At 39.4% G+C, this 15,593-nt stretch overlaps 1 protein-coding gene across 2 annotated transcripts in view; it reads right to left on the bottom strand.

Annotated features, from left to right (window-relative positions):
- Positions 1–15,593, bottom strand: part of SLC6A1 (solute carrier family 6 member 1) — a 64,304-nt gene that overhangs the window by 14,690 nt on the left and 34,021 nt on the right. For both annotated transcript variants that reach the window (XM_064454237.1, XM_064454238.1), the window contains exons 2-4: positions 3,412–3,842; positions 2,587–2,718; positions 1,092–1,192 (exon numbers count right to left, since the gene is read on the bottom strand). In XM_064454237.1, the coding sequence (XP_064310307.1) occupies positions 1,092–1,192; positions 2,587–2,718; positions 3,412–3,643 (465 nt within the window). In that variant the 5' untranslated portion in view covers positions 3,644–3,842. The remainder of the gene's footprint in view (positions 1–1,091; positions 1,193–2,586; positions 2,719–3,411; positions 3,843–15,593) is intronic.

The raw sequence follows: 15,593 nt of genomic DNA, 5'->3' as shown, positions 1-15,593 counted from the left end.
AGGGTACTGCATGTTTTAAATACAAGGATAAAAGGCTTTAAGGGAATTAGAAGTTAATATTCATCTAATATGGGCCAGTGCACCACTTCCAGACTATGACTGACCTTTTGCATCAATAACAAATCTGAGGATAACAAAAAAAAAAAAAGATTCTGTCATCCTGTCACTCTCAGACAGGTCAAGGGACAATTCTTTAAAGCCTTAAACAATAAGCATGACAAAATTTGTAGAAGAGACAACAACTGAACAATAATGCATTAATTATTGAGAGTTATGTAAGAACGCTTCCTCAGATGACCAAAACCCACTAATCAGACAAGATCTACTCAGCTAATGAAGGGGGGGGAAAAAGGCAGCTAAAAATCAAGTTAAAAGGAAAGAAAACAAAGCAAAATAACAACTATGAATGGAAGTTCAGAGCTAATCAAACCACAGACCTTCCATTCCATGGGGGTTTCTTTCACAAACCCCTCCACTATTAAAACACATTGCAATGATACCACTTCTCAAAGAACTAACATTTATGTTGCTGCTACTGAAGAAAAAAACCAACAGTTTTACACTAGAATTTTTCTCGGGAATGACTGGCCTGTAGGCTCAAAGGCATTACTGTCATTAGCATTGCCAGGACAGGAAGTCCGAAGCCTGAGCATGACTTGCAGCTGCCTGGCAGGTAAGCAGAGAAGCAAACAGGCATGCTTGTGATTAAAGGGCAGAGACAGGTAATAAGTGAAACTAAAAGGGTACAGATGAAAGAGCTGTGGCTCTGAAGATTAAGATGAGGAAATTTAAATGAATTGGTATGAAAGAGAAGCCTGTGGCTCCAGAATAACCTATTATGTTTCTCCACTGACATTCTTGGAACAGAATATTTTCCTCACAGTTTTCTGTTCTACCTTTCTTCTGGAGAAAAAAAAAAACTTAAAAGGGACAGTTATCCTTTAGTAAGAAATGGCTTATCCTACTGATTTCTATACATTTTGTGTTAGCTTCACACCTTTACAGTGAGACAGATTAATCAGCTATCTATATATCACTTTGCTTTACATTAAACAAACAATTCCAACACCCCCTCCAACACACACACTTACAGTGGTAAAGGAATTATACAGGTAGTATATGGCCCATGAAATAATCACAATGTAGTAAATATTTAGCCAAAAGGAAAGGACTGCAGCAGCTAGTCCCACACCTATAAAGAAAACAAAAAGATACAAAAGAAGGTAACTTTTAGTAATGTCTGTACAAATGCCATTTGAAGAGCTGAAGTTCAGAAGGACAAATACAACATATGGGGCAGATATCATTTACCAAATTTTGAGGAAGCTGAGTTAAATTTTTAGAAATACCATTTGGGTGATAGTTCAGTCATCCATAAATTTAATCTTAGTATCCAGTTCTCTATGTGTTACTGTAGGCAGTCACATCTGCTGCTGCTGAGATTTCACAACCATTTTTTACTTCTAGGGAAAAGAGCTAAATCAGCTCATTCTCTGAAACAGCAGTCCCACAGAAACTTCTAACAGATGCATGCAAATTGAGTATGAGCTGCAAGACCAGGTAGCCACACTGATCAAAATGCCTGGTGCTTAGTATAATGCTATTATGTCACCTCAGACTAAAGAAATGTCAAGAGTTCCACAATGAGAATGCCCTGTCTTCTACTCCACATGGAGACTTCAGGAGTATTTTAAAATATTCAGGCTGGTGACAGTTGCCACATGACACTAAACAGGAGGAAGTGCTCAAAATAATCAGTATAATGCAAAGTAAGGTCTATACTTGAGCAAAGTTAAAATACTTATCTGTGAGAAACATTTTAATCTCTCTGGATTTTCCCAATACAAAACTTCCTAGAACAAAATCCACTCTAAACAAACTTTTAGCTCACCCTATGCTAATTATCAGTCCTGTGTGTGAAGTAATTCATAAGTCAGCGTGTAACTTGCTCCTCTACTGGTCCAGAAGTCAGCTCAGGAGCTCTTAAGTGTCAAAGGATTTGGGATTAGAGAGTGAAAAGCACAGGTTGTGAGGTTTGTAGGTCTATGCAGAATCTAGATTAAAATGTTGAGGTTCTAGCAATGAGAAACCTCAAACTAGCTAAACACTAAGTATGGAGTGAGCTTGTCTTAAGCAATTCAGCATGAAATTGTCATTTTGAAGCGCCTGGCTTTTGAATTTCAATAAAGAACAACAGGAGTTACAAAACTCTATGACGTCACACAGAAACAATGTTTACCAAATTGCTGTGATCAGAGTTCTATACCTGCTCAGCCAGTTATTGCTAGATTTAATATGCTATTTTGAACAGTATCTGTATGCTCCTAAGAAAAAATAAAAGTTTTTGAAGTTCAGAAATAAGTTTGTTGAGATTCTAATGCCTAACTCTTGCTTTTTAATGGGGAATGAATAATACCCCAGTGTGTTTCAAAATTGCCAGTTACACCTCAGAATATTAGGGTTTTCTGTAGAAAATTATGGTTTAAGTAAAATTATGAAGGCATAAAGAAACATCCTTGCCCTGTCACTTTGTGCAACTTCTGCAACTTGGAAACAAACAGAAAGTAATCCAAATTCATACTGTACCTTTGAACATTGGAGCAAGCTTCCACACTCCAAGGCCTCCTATAGATGTGTACTGACCAAGGGAACACTCCAAAAGAAACAGTGGCACTCCAGCAAAAATTAAAGTAAGGAAATAGGGAATCAGGAATGCACCTAAAAAGAAGAATGAAAAACTCTGTTACAGTGGGGAAAACCACTGTTTCCAATATAGGAAAGGAGCCCACATTTTTTCCTCTTAAGTGTAACTTTTCAAAAAAGATAGTGGAAAGCACATGTACACTTCTCTACCAGTATCTCAAGAGGTGAAAATAAGGGGGAAAATATATCTCCTTATCATTTAAATATGTTCTGTTTAAGTAAAAAGCTAAAATCCAAAAGCCTGGGTATTTTGTTGCCTTCATCTATCACAAGAGCATGCAGGTAACATGAAGACTTTAACCAGAACTGGCTGCTTTCCAGCTGAAGTTAGCCTTTTACGGCAAGCTCAGAGTCAGTATTGCAAGCTGTATGCAATCCTCCCAAAAACTCAGTCCAAAAGAGAGGGCTGTGATGGGTTGGAAGACAATGTGTTTTAGGTTCTAATGCCTTATGGATTTTTAAGAGCACCTGCCAACTAGAAATTAGAATAAACCCCAGAGCAGACCTCAAAGCAGAACATCATACTCCAAAATGGCTCCAGCACTCCTGGACAAGTGTAAAGCAAAAAAAAAAAAATCCCCCAAACCAAAAAGCATGTATACAGATGAAAAACCTATTAAAACCAAGTTATCATTTACTGATAATTTTTATAGTGAATTCTAATATAGAAATATATCAGAGGTTGTAAGCATGAAACAGCAAACATACCTCCGCCGTTCTTGCCACAAAGGTATGGAAATCGCCACACGTTCCCTAAGCCAATGGCATAACCTACACAGGACATAAGAAAGTCAAATTTCCCTTTCCAAGTATCTCGGTCTGGAAGATCTTTCTTCTTCTGCACTTTTACTACCAAGGTTTTAGGCTTGTCATTGGTGATTGAAGCATCAACTTCTGTAGATATCTGTCCATCTGCCACTTTTGTCCCGTTTGTTGCCATGTCTCTGGGTTTCGCGGGAGAGGGTCTGGCAGCAGCCGGACGAGAGATTTCAGCACCAGTCCACGTGGACAGCAGCTTTGCGGCTCGCGGTTACCCAACCCGGGGAGTTAGGGCTTCAGCACGAAAAATACAACAGCCCCCCAAATGACGGGATGGCTTGTGAGCTAGTCGCTAGTCCTGTACCAGCTTGTGGATGGATCTGTAAAACACAAGATCACAGAATTCAGTTTTGCTTCAGCAGTACTTTAAGCAACTTATAAATGTACAGTGACCAGAGACCTTGTTGCCGAAATAGCTTTGCAACAAGGGTGTCTCACCAAAGAGCTTGGATTTTTTTCTTAGTGACTCAGTAGGAATAGAGCAGAACTAACGTAGTCCCCCAAACCAATCTCCAAGCCACAGTTAAATTTTTTTCCCTATAAGATTCTTTTTTCCCATAAGAAATCTTTTCCTAAGTTCTTATGAGTCTACAGAAACAAAATAATTCTAAAATGCATCACTGTATTGTACATAGCATACAGTCCAGATTTTATACATATGTATATATATACAAAAGACGAATCAGCAATGAGATTTCTATTTAACAGCCCAGTAAATAACATATATAACAGCCCAGAACCTGGGCAATGAAACTGTTCCATTTAATCATTCTGCATTTAAAAAACTAAAGGGGAATTCCCATGATTGGAAAGTTCCTTTATTTGCAAGGAGTTGTAGCTATCAAGCAATAGCACTTGCCACCTTTAATAGTGAATTTAAAAACTTATGAACAGCATGCCCTTATCCAAAACACCTTTCTCTAAAACAGCCCCAAAGGTATTAAACAATAAACCGGATCAAGCAACAAGACTTAATCCTCGGTAATGACACAAAGTTTTATATGTGGCTATAATTAGCTGTTAATATAAGACAAATGTTTCACTAAGCTTGAATTATAAGCACTGTAAGACAACAGGCTGCAATAATCACTGCTCAGTTTCTGTTTCCTACTGCGGGTTGCATTTTTGCACCTTTTCAAAAACCATACTGGTAAATTTTCAAAATCTAAATAAAGGAAGGAAAAATCAAGGAAGTAAATGCGTGTTATGAAAAATGACCTGGGACATTTCAGTCAACTCTGAAGTGCATGTAACTCCTGCAGACTTCCACAGCTCCACTTCAGTCGGAAAGACCACAGTGAGCTAGAGTCTATTGTATGTCTACTGTATGCCCATTCATGATTCATTTATTGTCTGGTTCCTCTTATTAACTTCTTTTACCATATGCCAATCACCAGGCCTCAAACCAGAGACTGCAGCAAGTGAAACACTTGCCAGTGTGAAGATGCACCTTATGGCAATGTTGGCAACATTGGCCACAAGGTCATGCAAAGATCAACAATAATTTTATTTACAGATTGTGTAAAGGAGGATTGAGATTATTAGCCATTCTCTTCTAATCATAAATTACGTCAAAAGAAACATAAAAAACCATGTAAAGACTCTGCTATAAGGAGTGCTTTTATTCTCATTTCAGATCACTGCATGATTATAATGTTTATTATAAGGCCACATCCAAAAATTAAAAAAAAAATTCAGTTGGAAGCTGAAGAAGAAATCAGCTGCAGGTATGCTAGGGTAAGGAGAGAAACAAGGATCATGCTTGTAACCTTCCTCTCCGTTCCACTTCAAGATGGGACTCAAGGAGGAATACTCCATGTATGTACTTTCACATCCTCACAAGTCCTTCTGTGTCTGTATCTCCCCTTCATAAAACCATGGACTTAATTTTCCGTATTTCAATGCAAGCCTGTCCAATTTTGTGTACCAATAAACATCATGTCTGGCTGTAGTCAGAAGTTTAAGCAGTTCAGATAATGCATTTGCTTATGCACAAGGAAATACAGATCACCATGTCAGCAAAATGGGGCTGGATTGAGAACATGTTGAAATTTTGACCTCCCCACCTACATGTTTGTGAATTTATGGTGCAGAGCTCCAAGAATGCACTAACAAATGTGCAGTTTGCCAGCACCACCTACTGATGAAGATAAAGAACTGAAATTGTTTCTTTTTAGCCAACACAGGCTGAACGAAGTTAAAGTTCATCAGGGTAGTCTAGTACTTTTACAAACAGGTCCTGTACTAGATTTTGTTGTTGTAATTTACATCTGGCCTGTGATTTATCATCCTCAGGAACTCCCAAGTATTGGAAGAGGCTGAGTGTGTTGAGGATGGGTAGAGAAAAAAACCCAAAACAACAAAAAACCCCCCTAATAAACCAACACTACATAGAGAAAGATATATGTATGTATATCTCTTGTTTGGCTCATAATGAGGGCTCTGCAGGAGAGTGCTGGGCATAGAACCTGCCCTTGCTCTTCCAGCCCTATCAGACTCCGGAGACGTTTGGGTATATATATTAAAACCTCTGTTGTATAATGTGAGTAATTTAGTCCAGTGTGAGATTCCATAACAAAGACAAATCGGAGGGTTAGTTAGAAAACCTTCATGAATAAACCAAAGAAGCTGGGATTTTGCGAGTCCTGCTGGAGGAAGGTGCCCAGGCCTGTTTCCATCACTACTGTAATGCTGAATGTAAGGCTGAAACTTCACAAGACACTCCAGCAAGTGTGCACACATATATGTCGAGGGCGAGAAGGGTTTGGCAGGCAGCCTGGTGTTTTTAATATTAAAAGAGGTTGAAAGCACTAGTTCAAAGAATCACACGTGGAGATGTCCTTCACTTGTTTGTACAGCACAGCCTTTGGTAAACACCCCACTGCATACACTACAAGAATTCAGCAACCTCATGCAGTGGCAAGCCTGAAGACTCAGCAGAGGCTTGTTTTGAGAGGATGGAGGTGGGGACTGACCAATTTGCACCTGTCCTGCCCTACCGCTGCTGATGTCATTATTCTATTGGGAGACCATGCTGGAGAATTTACAGTCAGTGGTGTCAGTGAATGTACAGTTGTGCATATAGGATGATACAGCAAATCAGCATCAGACAATTAAAAAATGCTTTCATTACATAGGCTTGAAAGTAGGGTTTTTTCCATGCGATGAAAAACAATTTTCTCCAAGCATAAGAAATTAATACTACTACTACTACTACTACTACTACTACAAAAGATAATTATAATACTAAAATTAGGGGAGTGCCCCCAAGCTCCAATCCACACTCTTCATACACAGTAATACTTCAAAAACTATGACTTACAACAATCTAGAAGAACTGGTGATACAGTAGTAAAGATACTTGGTACATGCTCTCTAATCTGATTAGGCAATATCCCACAGCACTGGGATTTAAATTTAAAATTGGTCTGACATGGAATGGGACAGAAAGTCATTTATGTAAGCTCTGTGGGTTGGCTTGCACAAAATGAAATACAAATTGTAGTTGTCAGCCAGCAGAGCAGGTACAACACTCACTATGCAATATTACGCTTTGTAGGAAGAAGATGGAGAGATCTTTTAAATAAGTCAGTCTTTGCTCCCTGGTTCCTTTATATCAATACTGAGTGTGCAAGGAAGGACACAGCAGCTTTCCACCACATTCCTCAGTGCACAATAGAGCTTCCTTGACTTCAGTTACTAGGGTTGCTCAGCCAAGAGGAGAAAGCCCTCTAAATGAGGGTTTTGGATACCATCTGGTTGTCCCGCATCACCACCACAATAGAGAAGAATGACTCAGAGAACCAAGCACACATAGCAGCCAAGATAATAAGCACAACTGGGGAAACTGAAAGAAAGAGTGCCACTTAATAAAAGCATTTTTCTTTCTCCTTCTGCATAAATGTGAATTTGAAGAGTTTAGAACTGACTGCATAAAATTAAAGTGAACAGTAATATTACTATCTTCTTTCACAAGTGATATCAAAAGGCAATAAAGAATGGTTCAGAAGCACACACAGTCAGCAGGAAACCCCAGGTTCCTTTAAATGATGAACCTCTGTTCAAAGTTCATTACTCCCTTCCCTCCAATCCATTCTGTTCCTCCCTCCCAGGAGGGCAGCAGCTCCAAGGGCTCCACATAAGGCAAGACTACAGCAGCTTCATTCAAGAAATGCTGTTATATAAAATGCCACATTGGCTTCATAAAACTTTGAAGGTGTTACGCCTCTAACCTGAGTGGGACTCCAGATGTGGCCATGGGTTACTTGCACGTACGATTCTATTTGTATTGGGCAATCAAGTCAAGAGAATGCCATGCATATGCTAAGTTTAATAGCAAAATATATATCCCATGTCAGCAGTGTCCTGGAGTATATGAAATGGGATTGACACATAGAATGTGTAAAAATAGGACTGCTGAGCTCATTGGACTTCCATTCTGAGATGTCTACAAGGAGAGTTTTGTTTTAATAAAAAATCTTCCTTTTATAGGAGATATACTATTTGGAAGTAGTAAGCAAAATATTGTGCACATAGATAGCATATACCAGGTGATATTACACATGCTGTTCTACCACACACATATATAGCAGAAACCCATATGCATTGAAGAATGCTGCTACTAACTTTTCCTACTGGTACTTCAGATCTCTTGTGAAAAATACGGTCCATTTATGTGGACTTCCACAAAGCATTCATTTTGATTCAATACTCTGTGCAATTCTCACTGGCCCCATGAGCAACTATGCCAGATTTGGTTTCTTAATGGGAGGAGAATTTTCCTTTATATACAATTGCTGAATTGCATATTGAAACAGAGAGAGAGGGAGGGAGGGAGGGAGGAAAACAACCCACAAAGAGACAAGACAAATTCCTTTTCTTTTGGTTCACCTCTTCTGAACTTCCTTATAATTTCTGCCGTTCACAAAAAGGCATCACAATTTTCAGAGTTGTTTCATAGTGCTTGTCCCCCTGTTTCATTTGTTGACATGGGTATTTGGAATCCAGTGTCACTGTGACAAAATCAGTCCTTAGTTGCATCTGCACAAGCATCTGATTCCCCAGCTGAGTGCTCCATAGAGTTCTGTCAAACCACACTGAGCAAACAAACTGAAGCTGACTTGATCTTTTGCAATATGAAATAATAGCAACAGCAAGAGCGATCAGAGACAAGACAAATGTGGGCAGGAAAAGCATCCCTATTCTAGAAGTTGAACTACAGGCAATTTTATTTTCACCACAGAAAGAGGCAAAATCTAAACACCACTGTCCATATTTTCACTTTGATTTTACTGAAAGGAACTACAAAAGGTTTAGGTTTTGTGCAGATACCTATTTGTGGAAAAGCTTGGTAGCAACAGGGCCTTATCTGAAAAATACTGCTGGATTTTAGATGAATTTAATGGCGTGAGATTTTCTGTAATGGTTGTCTTGTGTTTAGCTTTCACAAACTAAAGAGTGACTCAATATTTTTACTGCCTAATAAAACATCACATGATTTCACCCAAATTTCCATGACTAGTCAGTGAAGCACATTAGGAGTTCCAAAGATAATATACCAACAAATCAAGGACCTTAGCTAGATCTTAGTACTTCTGCAGTTGGCCCAAAACAAAGAGCTGTATGCAGTATCTTAAGTACATTGGCTGCTTGTCCATAGCTGCTTGGTATTTTCAAGTTAAAAGCTTCCTTTTTCCCTATACAAGTCCACATTTTGACTTTAACATAATCTTTCCTCTGATTAAAAAAAGAAAATTAAATCAGATATAAGGGAGTAAGAGTGTCACAGGTCTAAGCATTTGTCTGATTAAATTTGAACAGCCAGCTACATTTCTTTCACTAATGACATCAGCAGCACTTGCAGAAGGAAATTTAAATTACACATCCTCTGAGCATCTGGTTGTATGAGCCATATGTAGACATTCTATGCATCTCTACTCTTTCTTCTTAACTATTTATATACCATATATTTACTTTCCAGAGGTATTTTTGAAAGCTATGCATGCTTAAATATTAAATGGTAATCCACAAAAGCTGCCGCATCTGCAGGTGGTGTAAACTGATGTATCATTGTCAGCTGAGATACGGTGAGCTGTGTGCTGGAGAAATCTTTTGAAGGTATATAAAAGCATAAAAGATGCATTAAAAACCTATATGCTGCACTACAAAGATCTACTGTTCAATCTACAATGCAACTTTTCGGGAAACTGATTAATTTTCATCTCTGACCTCTAATTGATTTTATGAGGCTTCTAAGTAGAAGTATTTAAGATGTTAAGTTCTCTGTCAAATACAGCTGACATTGATCAACAGGTTCAGAAGTTGTTGGGAGCAAAGCAACAGGCAGGAGGCTGTCAAATGATTGCATATCCCTTGCCTCGTCAAAGAAGTCAGATGACACAACAGATGCAAACTGTAGGTTTACTATATTTAAGTACCACTAAATTATCAATCTCTGACACCTCAGACTAGAACACATACCTGGAAGGCATCAGTTTGGGGGAAGGGGAAATCAATGGAAGTGGTCAGAGCTTCATTCCCTTGCCCATTTGTAAATATTTACAGATAGATTTCACCCATACTGAAGAAACACACTGATACCTAGTCCTTCGGGCTCTAAGACATTATATGAAAACTCATCTACTTGTTCCCAGTTCTAGCTGCCTTAAAGGAACAAATTTTCTCTCTAGCTACCCAGTAGAGCCCGCATGTGAAGGAAACAAAATAGTTTCCTAAAAAGATTCTGCTTTGCTTCTCCTTAAGGTATGCTACAATTTCTTTAGCACTTATCTGTCTCTCATGGGATGCACAAGTTGTCACAAGCATACAAAGCAAACAGGGCCAACTGTGTCCTGGGGTGCATCAAGCACTGTATTGCAGCCAGTCAAGGGAGGTGATTGTCCCACTCTACTCTGCACTGGTGCAGCCTCACCTCGAGTACTGTGTGCAGTTTTGGGTGCCACAGTATATTAGGGATACAAAGCTTCTAGAAAATGTCCAGAGGAGTGCACTAAAAGCTTCACAAAGTTGGTGAAGGGTTTAGAAGGGGAAGCAGTATGAGGATTGGCTAAAGTCAGTTGGTTTATTCAGTCTGGAAAAGACGGGAGACCTCTTTGCGGTCTGCAGCTTCCTCACAAGGGGAGGAGGAGGGGCAGGCACTGATCTCTTCTCTCTGGTGACCAATGACAGGACCTGAGGGAATAGCATGAATGTGCTGGGGAGTTTTATGTTGGATATTAAGAAAAGGTTCTTCACCCAGAGTCTGGAGAAGCACTGGAACAGGCTCCCCAGGGAAGCAGTCATGGTGCCAAGCCTGACGCTATTCAAGAAGCATTTGGACAACACCCTCAGAGATATGGTGTGAATTTTGGGGTTGTCCTGTGCAATGACAGGAGTTGGACTCAATGATTCTTGCGGGTCCTTCCAACTCAGGACATTCTATGATTCTATGATAAGGATGGCATGTACAACTATACCTTGAAGACAGTCACACCACCATCAAGAAGGAAAACCATCAACTTTTCAATTGTCCAGTCTTCACATGCAAGAATAATTCAGTGCTTCAGAAACAAAGACAAAAAATAAAAGCCAAATAACATCACCAGAACTGCTCACATCTCTGTGGCATACAGAGATCCCTTCTGAGATACCTGTGTAATTTTGAGCCCAAACCACAAGGATTTACTCTCTTAAGTCCAGCTTCAGTTCAGTAATGAGACTTATATTCCGCTTCTGTAGTGCAAAGAGCTCTCCTAGTGTGAAATTCACTCTTGATGTGAAAGATACGAAGGTCTAACCTGCAGAAAGAGCTTGTCTCTTTCACTGTATTGCTATTAGGACATATTATGGTCAGATCCTTAAATAAATATTTATCACTTAACCCTCCACAAAAATGTTTCATAGCTCTTTTTAAAGAACTGACTATCAAAGGTATACATTTGCAATTATAAAGGATTCTGTAACCATCCAGAAAAATATAAGAAAATAATAAAAAAAGAGAAATAAACAAGAAACACAAGTTGCAAGATTATGAAAAGTGCTGGCCATATAACCTGTAGTAAGGTGGTTTTTGAAAGACAATGCTTTTTGTTGTTCTTCTTAACATCAGAGTAGAGATAAATCAAAACACACTTGCACCACAAGTGCAAAATCATCCTGACAATCTTGGGAGTCCACCTGAAGCTTGTTTCAACAATGTTAACATTTTCTTATAAGCCTGTAATGATTTTCCCATCTGGATCATGTGTAATTTTTATTTAAATTAGGCAATTGATCATGGAGGGAGATGCAAAGAGAAAAAAAACTTTTTCCACTTATCATGGAATTATATCAAAACTGAGTAATTGATAATCACTCTCTTATGAGGCTTTTATACTGACTAACACTACTTCACAATCAATCCCAGTGATTTTAACAAGGCTGTGGGTAGTTATACATTATTTGAGTATGTTATTGCTCAGCTCATGTTAGCACAACCTGCCCCTACTACTCTATATTTACACATCAAAAAATTTCTGGGCCAAACTTTGAATACATTTCTAGCAATTTATGACAGAACCAAACAGCCCTTACTATGTGGGGTACCTACTTGCTTAGACACTTTGGTGGTTCCACCTTATTGAACATGTTTTCTTTGTTGTTTCCATTGTTGTATTTCTTTACAGTCTTTGTTGCAATTTCTATTATTTGCTTCTAGACTGCAACAAAATATAATATTTACCATCTACTGCAACCACACATCTACTTCTACAGTCAGCTGTTCAATAAGGCTTGCTCTAGAGATGCTGTCTAGCTAAGGACAGCATTCCCATACTTAGTTGGACTCTTGTCTATTGATTGTACTCCCATCCATCTTAAGTTTTATAGACCAGGGTAATAATCTAAGTTACTCCTGTATAAAAGTCAGTTTGCCCGTTGATCTTCACATTAATTTCATAATATTCTTTAGCCCTAATTGGTATTCACAAGCATCTGTGTTGTGCAAAACCAGAGCCCACACTGGTTTTCAGTGTAGAAAATGCAACTGCTAGTGAACATGGAGAGGTTCATAAAAGGTCATGACTGGTGACAGTCAGCATCCTGGCTGATGCCAAGACAGGTTCCAGTACCCCCTTACCCAGGAAATAACCCAACATACCAGGTCCCTTTTGGCCACAGAAGCAAGCCAAGGTCAGGTACTGCCTATCACCTGATTTGCTCCCCTTACATACCCCTTTCTCCCATCCACCCTTCTCCCCTTTACTACTCTCGTCTGCCCACAGGCAAAGAGCCTACCCATCTATCTTTTCCCCACTGGCCCGTTTTGCACCCTTATTTGTGATAGTGTCCCAATAGTTCCTGCCCTGGCTACAGCAGTTCCACTGAGCTACTGCAGGCAGGAGTTGGGCAGTTGTGACTTCCTGCTTTAAAGGCATTGAGCTTCTGCTGGCTCAGACAGTTGCACAAAGATGAGACCTTGAAGACACACCAATGCAGGAAGCCAGGACAGAAAAAGGGAGCAGCGAGTACAACAGAAAGGCAAAGTAACTTACCCAAGCAGTAGGCTGGGGCAGAATTTAGAGCAGGTTTTTTAAGTGTCAGTGCAACAGTGCAAACCCCTAATCTTCAATAACAGTATTGCTACACTTTTCTAATAGCCTCTTTATTTCCAGCATGTACAAATGATCAGGTATGAAAGATTGTTTGTCTTGTGAAGGCAAAAAAAGGCACATAACATAAAGGCTCCAGAAAAGATCATAGCCACCTCCTACAGAAGGGGGGGAGGAAAAAAAGTCTCAGGGTAAGTGCAGGTAGTGTATGTTATTTAATTTTTACTAATCTGGTAAATTGCATGTTATTTTTCTTCCAAAAGATGACAATGCCCTGATAGGATATAGCCACATTTGCTGACATATAGCCACCTCTACGTAGCCTAGAGATGGAGGAGGTGGTCCTGCAGTGTTGCTGAAAGGGTGTCACTTTGTGTGTTGTATTGGAGTATGGCAGCACCCCTCTTAGTGAGCCTAGAGAACTGCTCAAACTGCTCCCTTAAAGATAGTTCGGGGTTTGCAGTCTGCACAGACTGGTGGACACAGAAGGGGAGAACTAGCTATATGAAACTGGTCTACTAGGCCAGTGGCCCTTAGCTCAGTCCAAATCTGCCATAGCCAGTCCTGCAGCAGCCTTCAGGTTAGTTATTAGTGTTGTTAGAAGCCTGTGAAAACTGGCACACTGCCTAATTCATCAGGAGCTGACATGTCCCCAAAGACCTACATAGTTCCTTTGGTGAAAACATGACACACATTGCCTTCCTTTAATCTGTGCTGATCAAGTCTCCTGGGATAGTGGTTTGAGGTCTGTAAGCATCTCCCATCTGTCATTGTATAAATTTTTTGTTAATTTGTGTTATTGTTTTAGATACGAGTAGTTCGACATGTGGAGCAACATGTTTCTGAATACATCACAAAGAGCATCCTTCCAGTCTGAAGTTTCCCATATTTAATATAGGCACTGACTATTGATCACCAACCTGTGAATGACTCCTGTTTTGTATAAACACTCACAATTGCGCAGCTACAAGAAGGCCCCTGTTGAAGGGGGAAGCTGCAGCAAAGTCAATGCTACCTATTGCAAGCTGTATGCCTTGAATCTGAGCCAAAGACCCAGAATTTCACTAAGTACACCATGTTCCTCAACCTAAAATTTCCCAGGTAATTCCCAGTACCAAATCAGGCCAAATTTAGACCAGATACTGTCTTAAAATGGATATCTAATCTTAAAAGGCTGTTGTTAACTCTTAACAGTTGAAAAGGTATATCTTCATTAGTAGAGGGAGGGGAGAGAGAGAAAAATAAAACAGTGTATGCAATTCTTTTTATTAGCCCTAAAAAAAAATGCACACGTTTCAATTTCATGCTTCGCTATGAAGGGTAAAGGACTAAAAATCACAATTCCTATAAAATGATGATGAAAAAGTCACACCATTTCACAAGCTGCAGTTTAATAAAAACAGAGTTTGGGGAACAAAAATGATGTATTTTTGTGCTGGATGATTCCCTTGGTTTAATGTTGTTGTTCTGCCATCTCCAGTTTCTAAATTTGGGGATATTTGGGTTTGTCTTAAATCTGAAAACACTGCCATGGCCAACTTATTCTTTACCGGATGACATCCTGACATATTTGAGATCAGATTTTCCCTGTGACTGGGCAGGTCACTTTGGATGACCTCCAGAGAAGGATGTTTTCTAAAGCTTAGAGACCTGCCCTACAGAGAAGATCCACAAAGCTCCATGCACCAGACTTGAGACTAGAAATACATTTTGACAAACAGAGAGGTATTGGTCCACACTTTTAGAGGATGTGTAGGCCATCTTCATGCAACTCAAGCTTCCTTCAATTTGTATCACTTTATTGCAATTCATTTTTTTCCTCCCACAACTCCCACAAAAACCCTTATACAATTTTAGCAGCCATACATATCACAGGTCTGAACTTCCCCAAGCCTGGTGGAGAGGGGGCAGCTATAGCAGATGCTCTGTTCGTAGTTTACAAGCCTATTGACTGACAATAGCAGCTGTCAACACTGCTAATTCCAAATTATTCTAATTTTGGTGCTGATTCTACATTTTAGATCATGTCTTATTTTAAATAGCCCTATTTTCTGAATAAGAAAAACTACATTTGTGATTCTTGCATATAGTTATCATATACTGCACACCAAACCAAAAAGCCTGCAGGCACATGCACGTGTTAATACAGCTAAGCCTCTTTCAGTAGGAACTACAAGAAACATACCCTTTTGGAGGGGGATGCAGAAGAGAGAGAAAGAAAATCCCTGAATCTGAGGGTACCCTTTTCAGATAGAGCTCCAAGCTAAAGCCACATTTTCTTTCTATTCTATTTCCTTTGATCTTCAAACTTCAATACAAACCTTTAAGTTTAAATGGGATTTCATTCTGAACTACAAGCAGTTTAAATGGAAAGAAATTCTCCACTCTCCCGTCCTGCCGAATTGTGCATTTGAAGCTGCAATATTGAGGTGCCTAGCATATCTATAAAACATTCTGTCTTGAAGTGATAAGGACAATCAAGAA

The sequence above is a fragment of the Phalacrocorax carbo genome, chromosome 6 (assembly GCF_963921805.1).
Source record: "Phalacrocorax carbo chromosome 6, bPhaCar2.1, whole genome shotgun sequence".
NCBI classification, from domain to species: domain Eukaryota; kingdom Metazoa; phylum Chordata; class Aves; order Suliformes; family Phalacrocoracidae; genus Phalacrocorax; species Phalacrocorax carbo.
The sequence above is the reverse complement of the archived record's forward strand: the minus strand, read 5'-3'. Positions and strand labels throughout refer to the sequence as shown.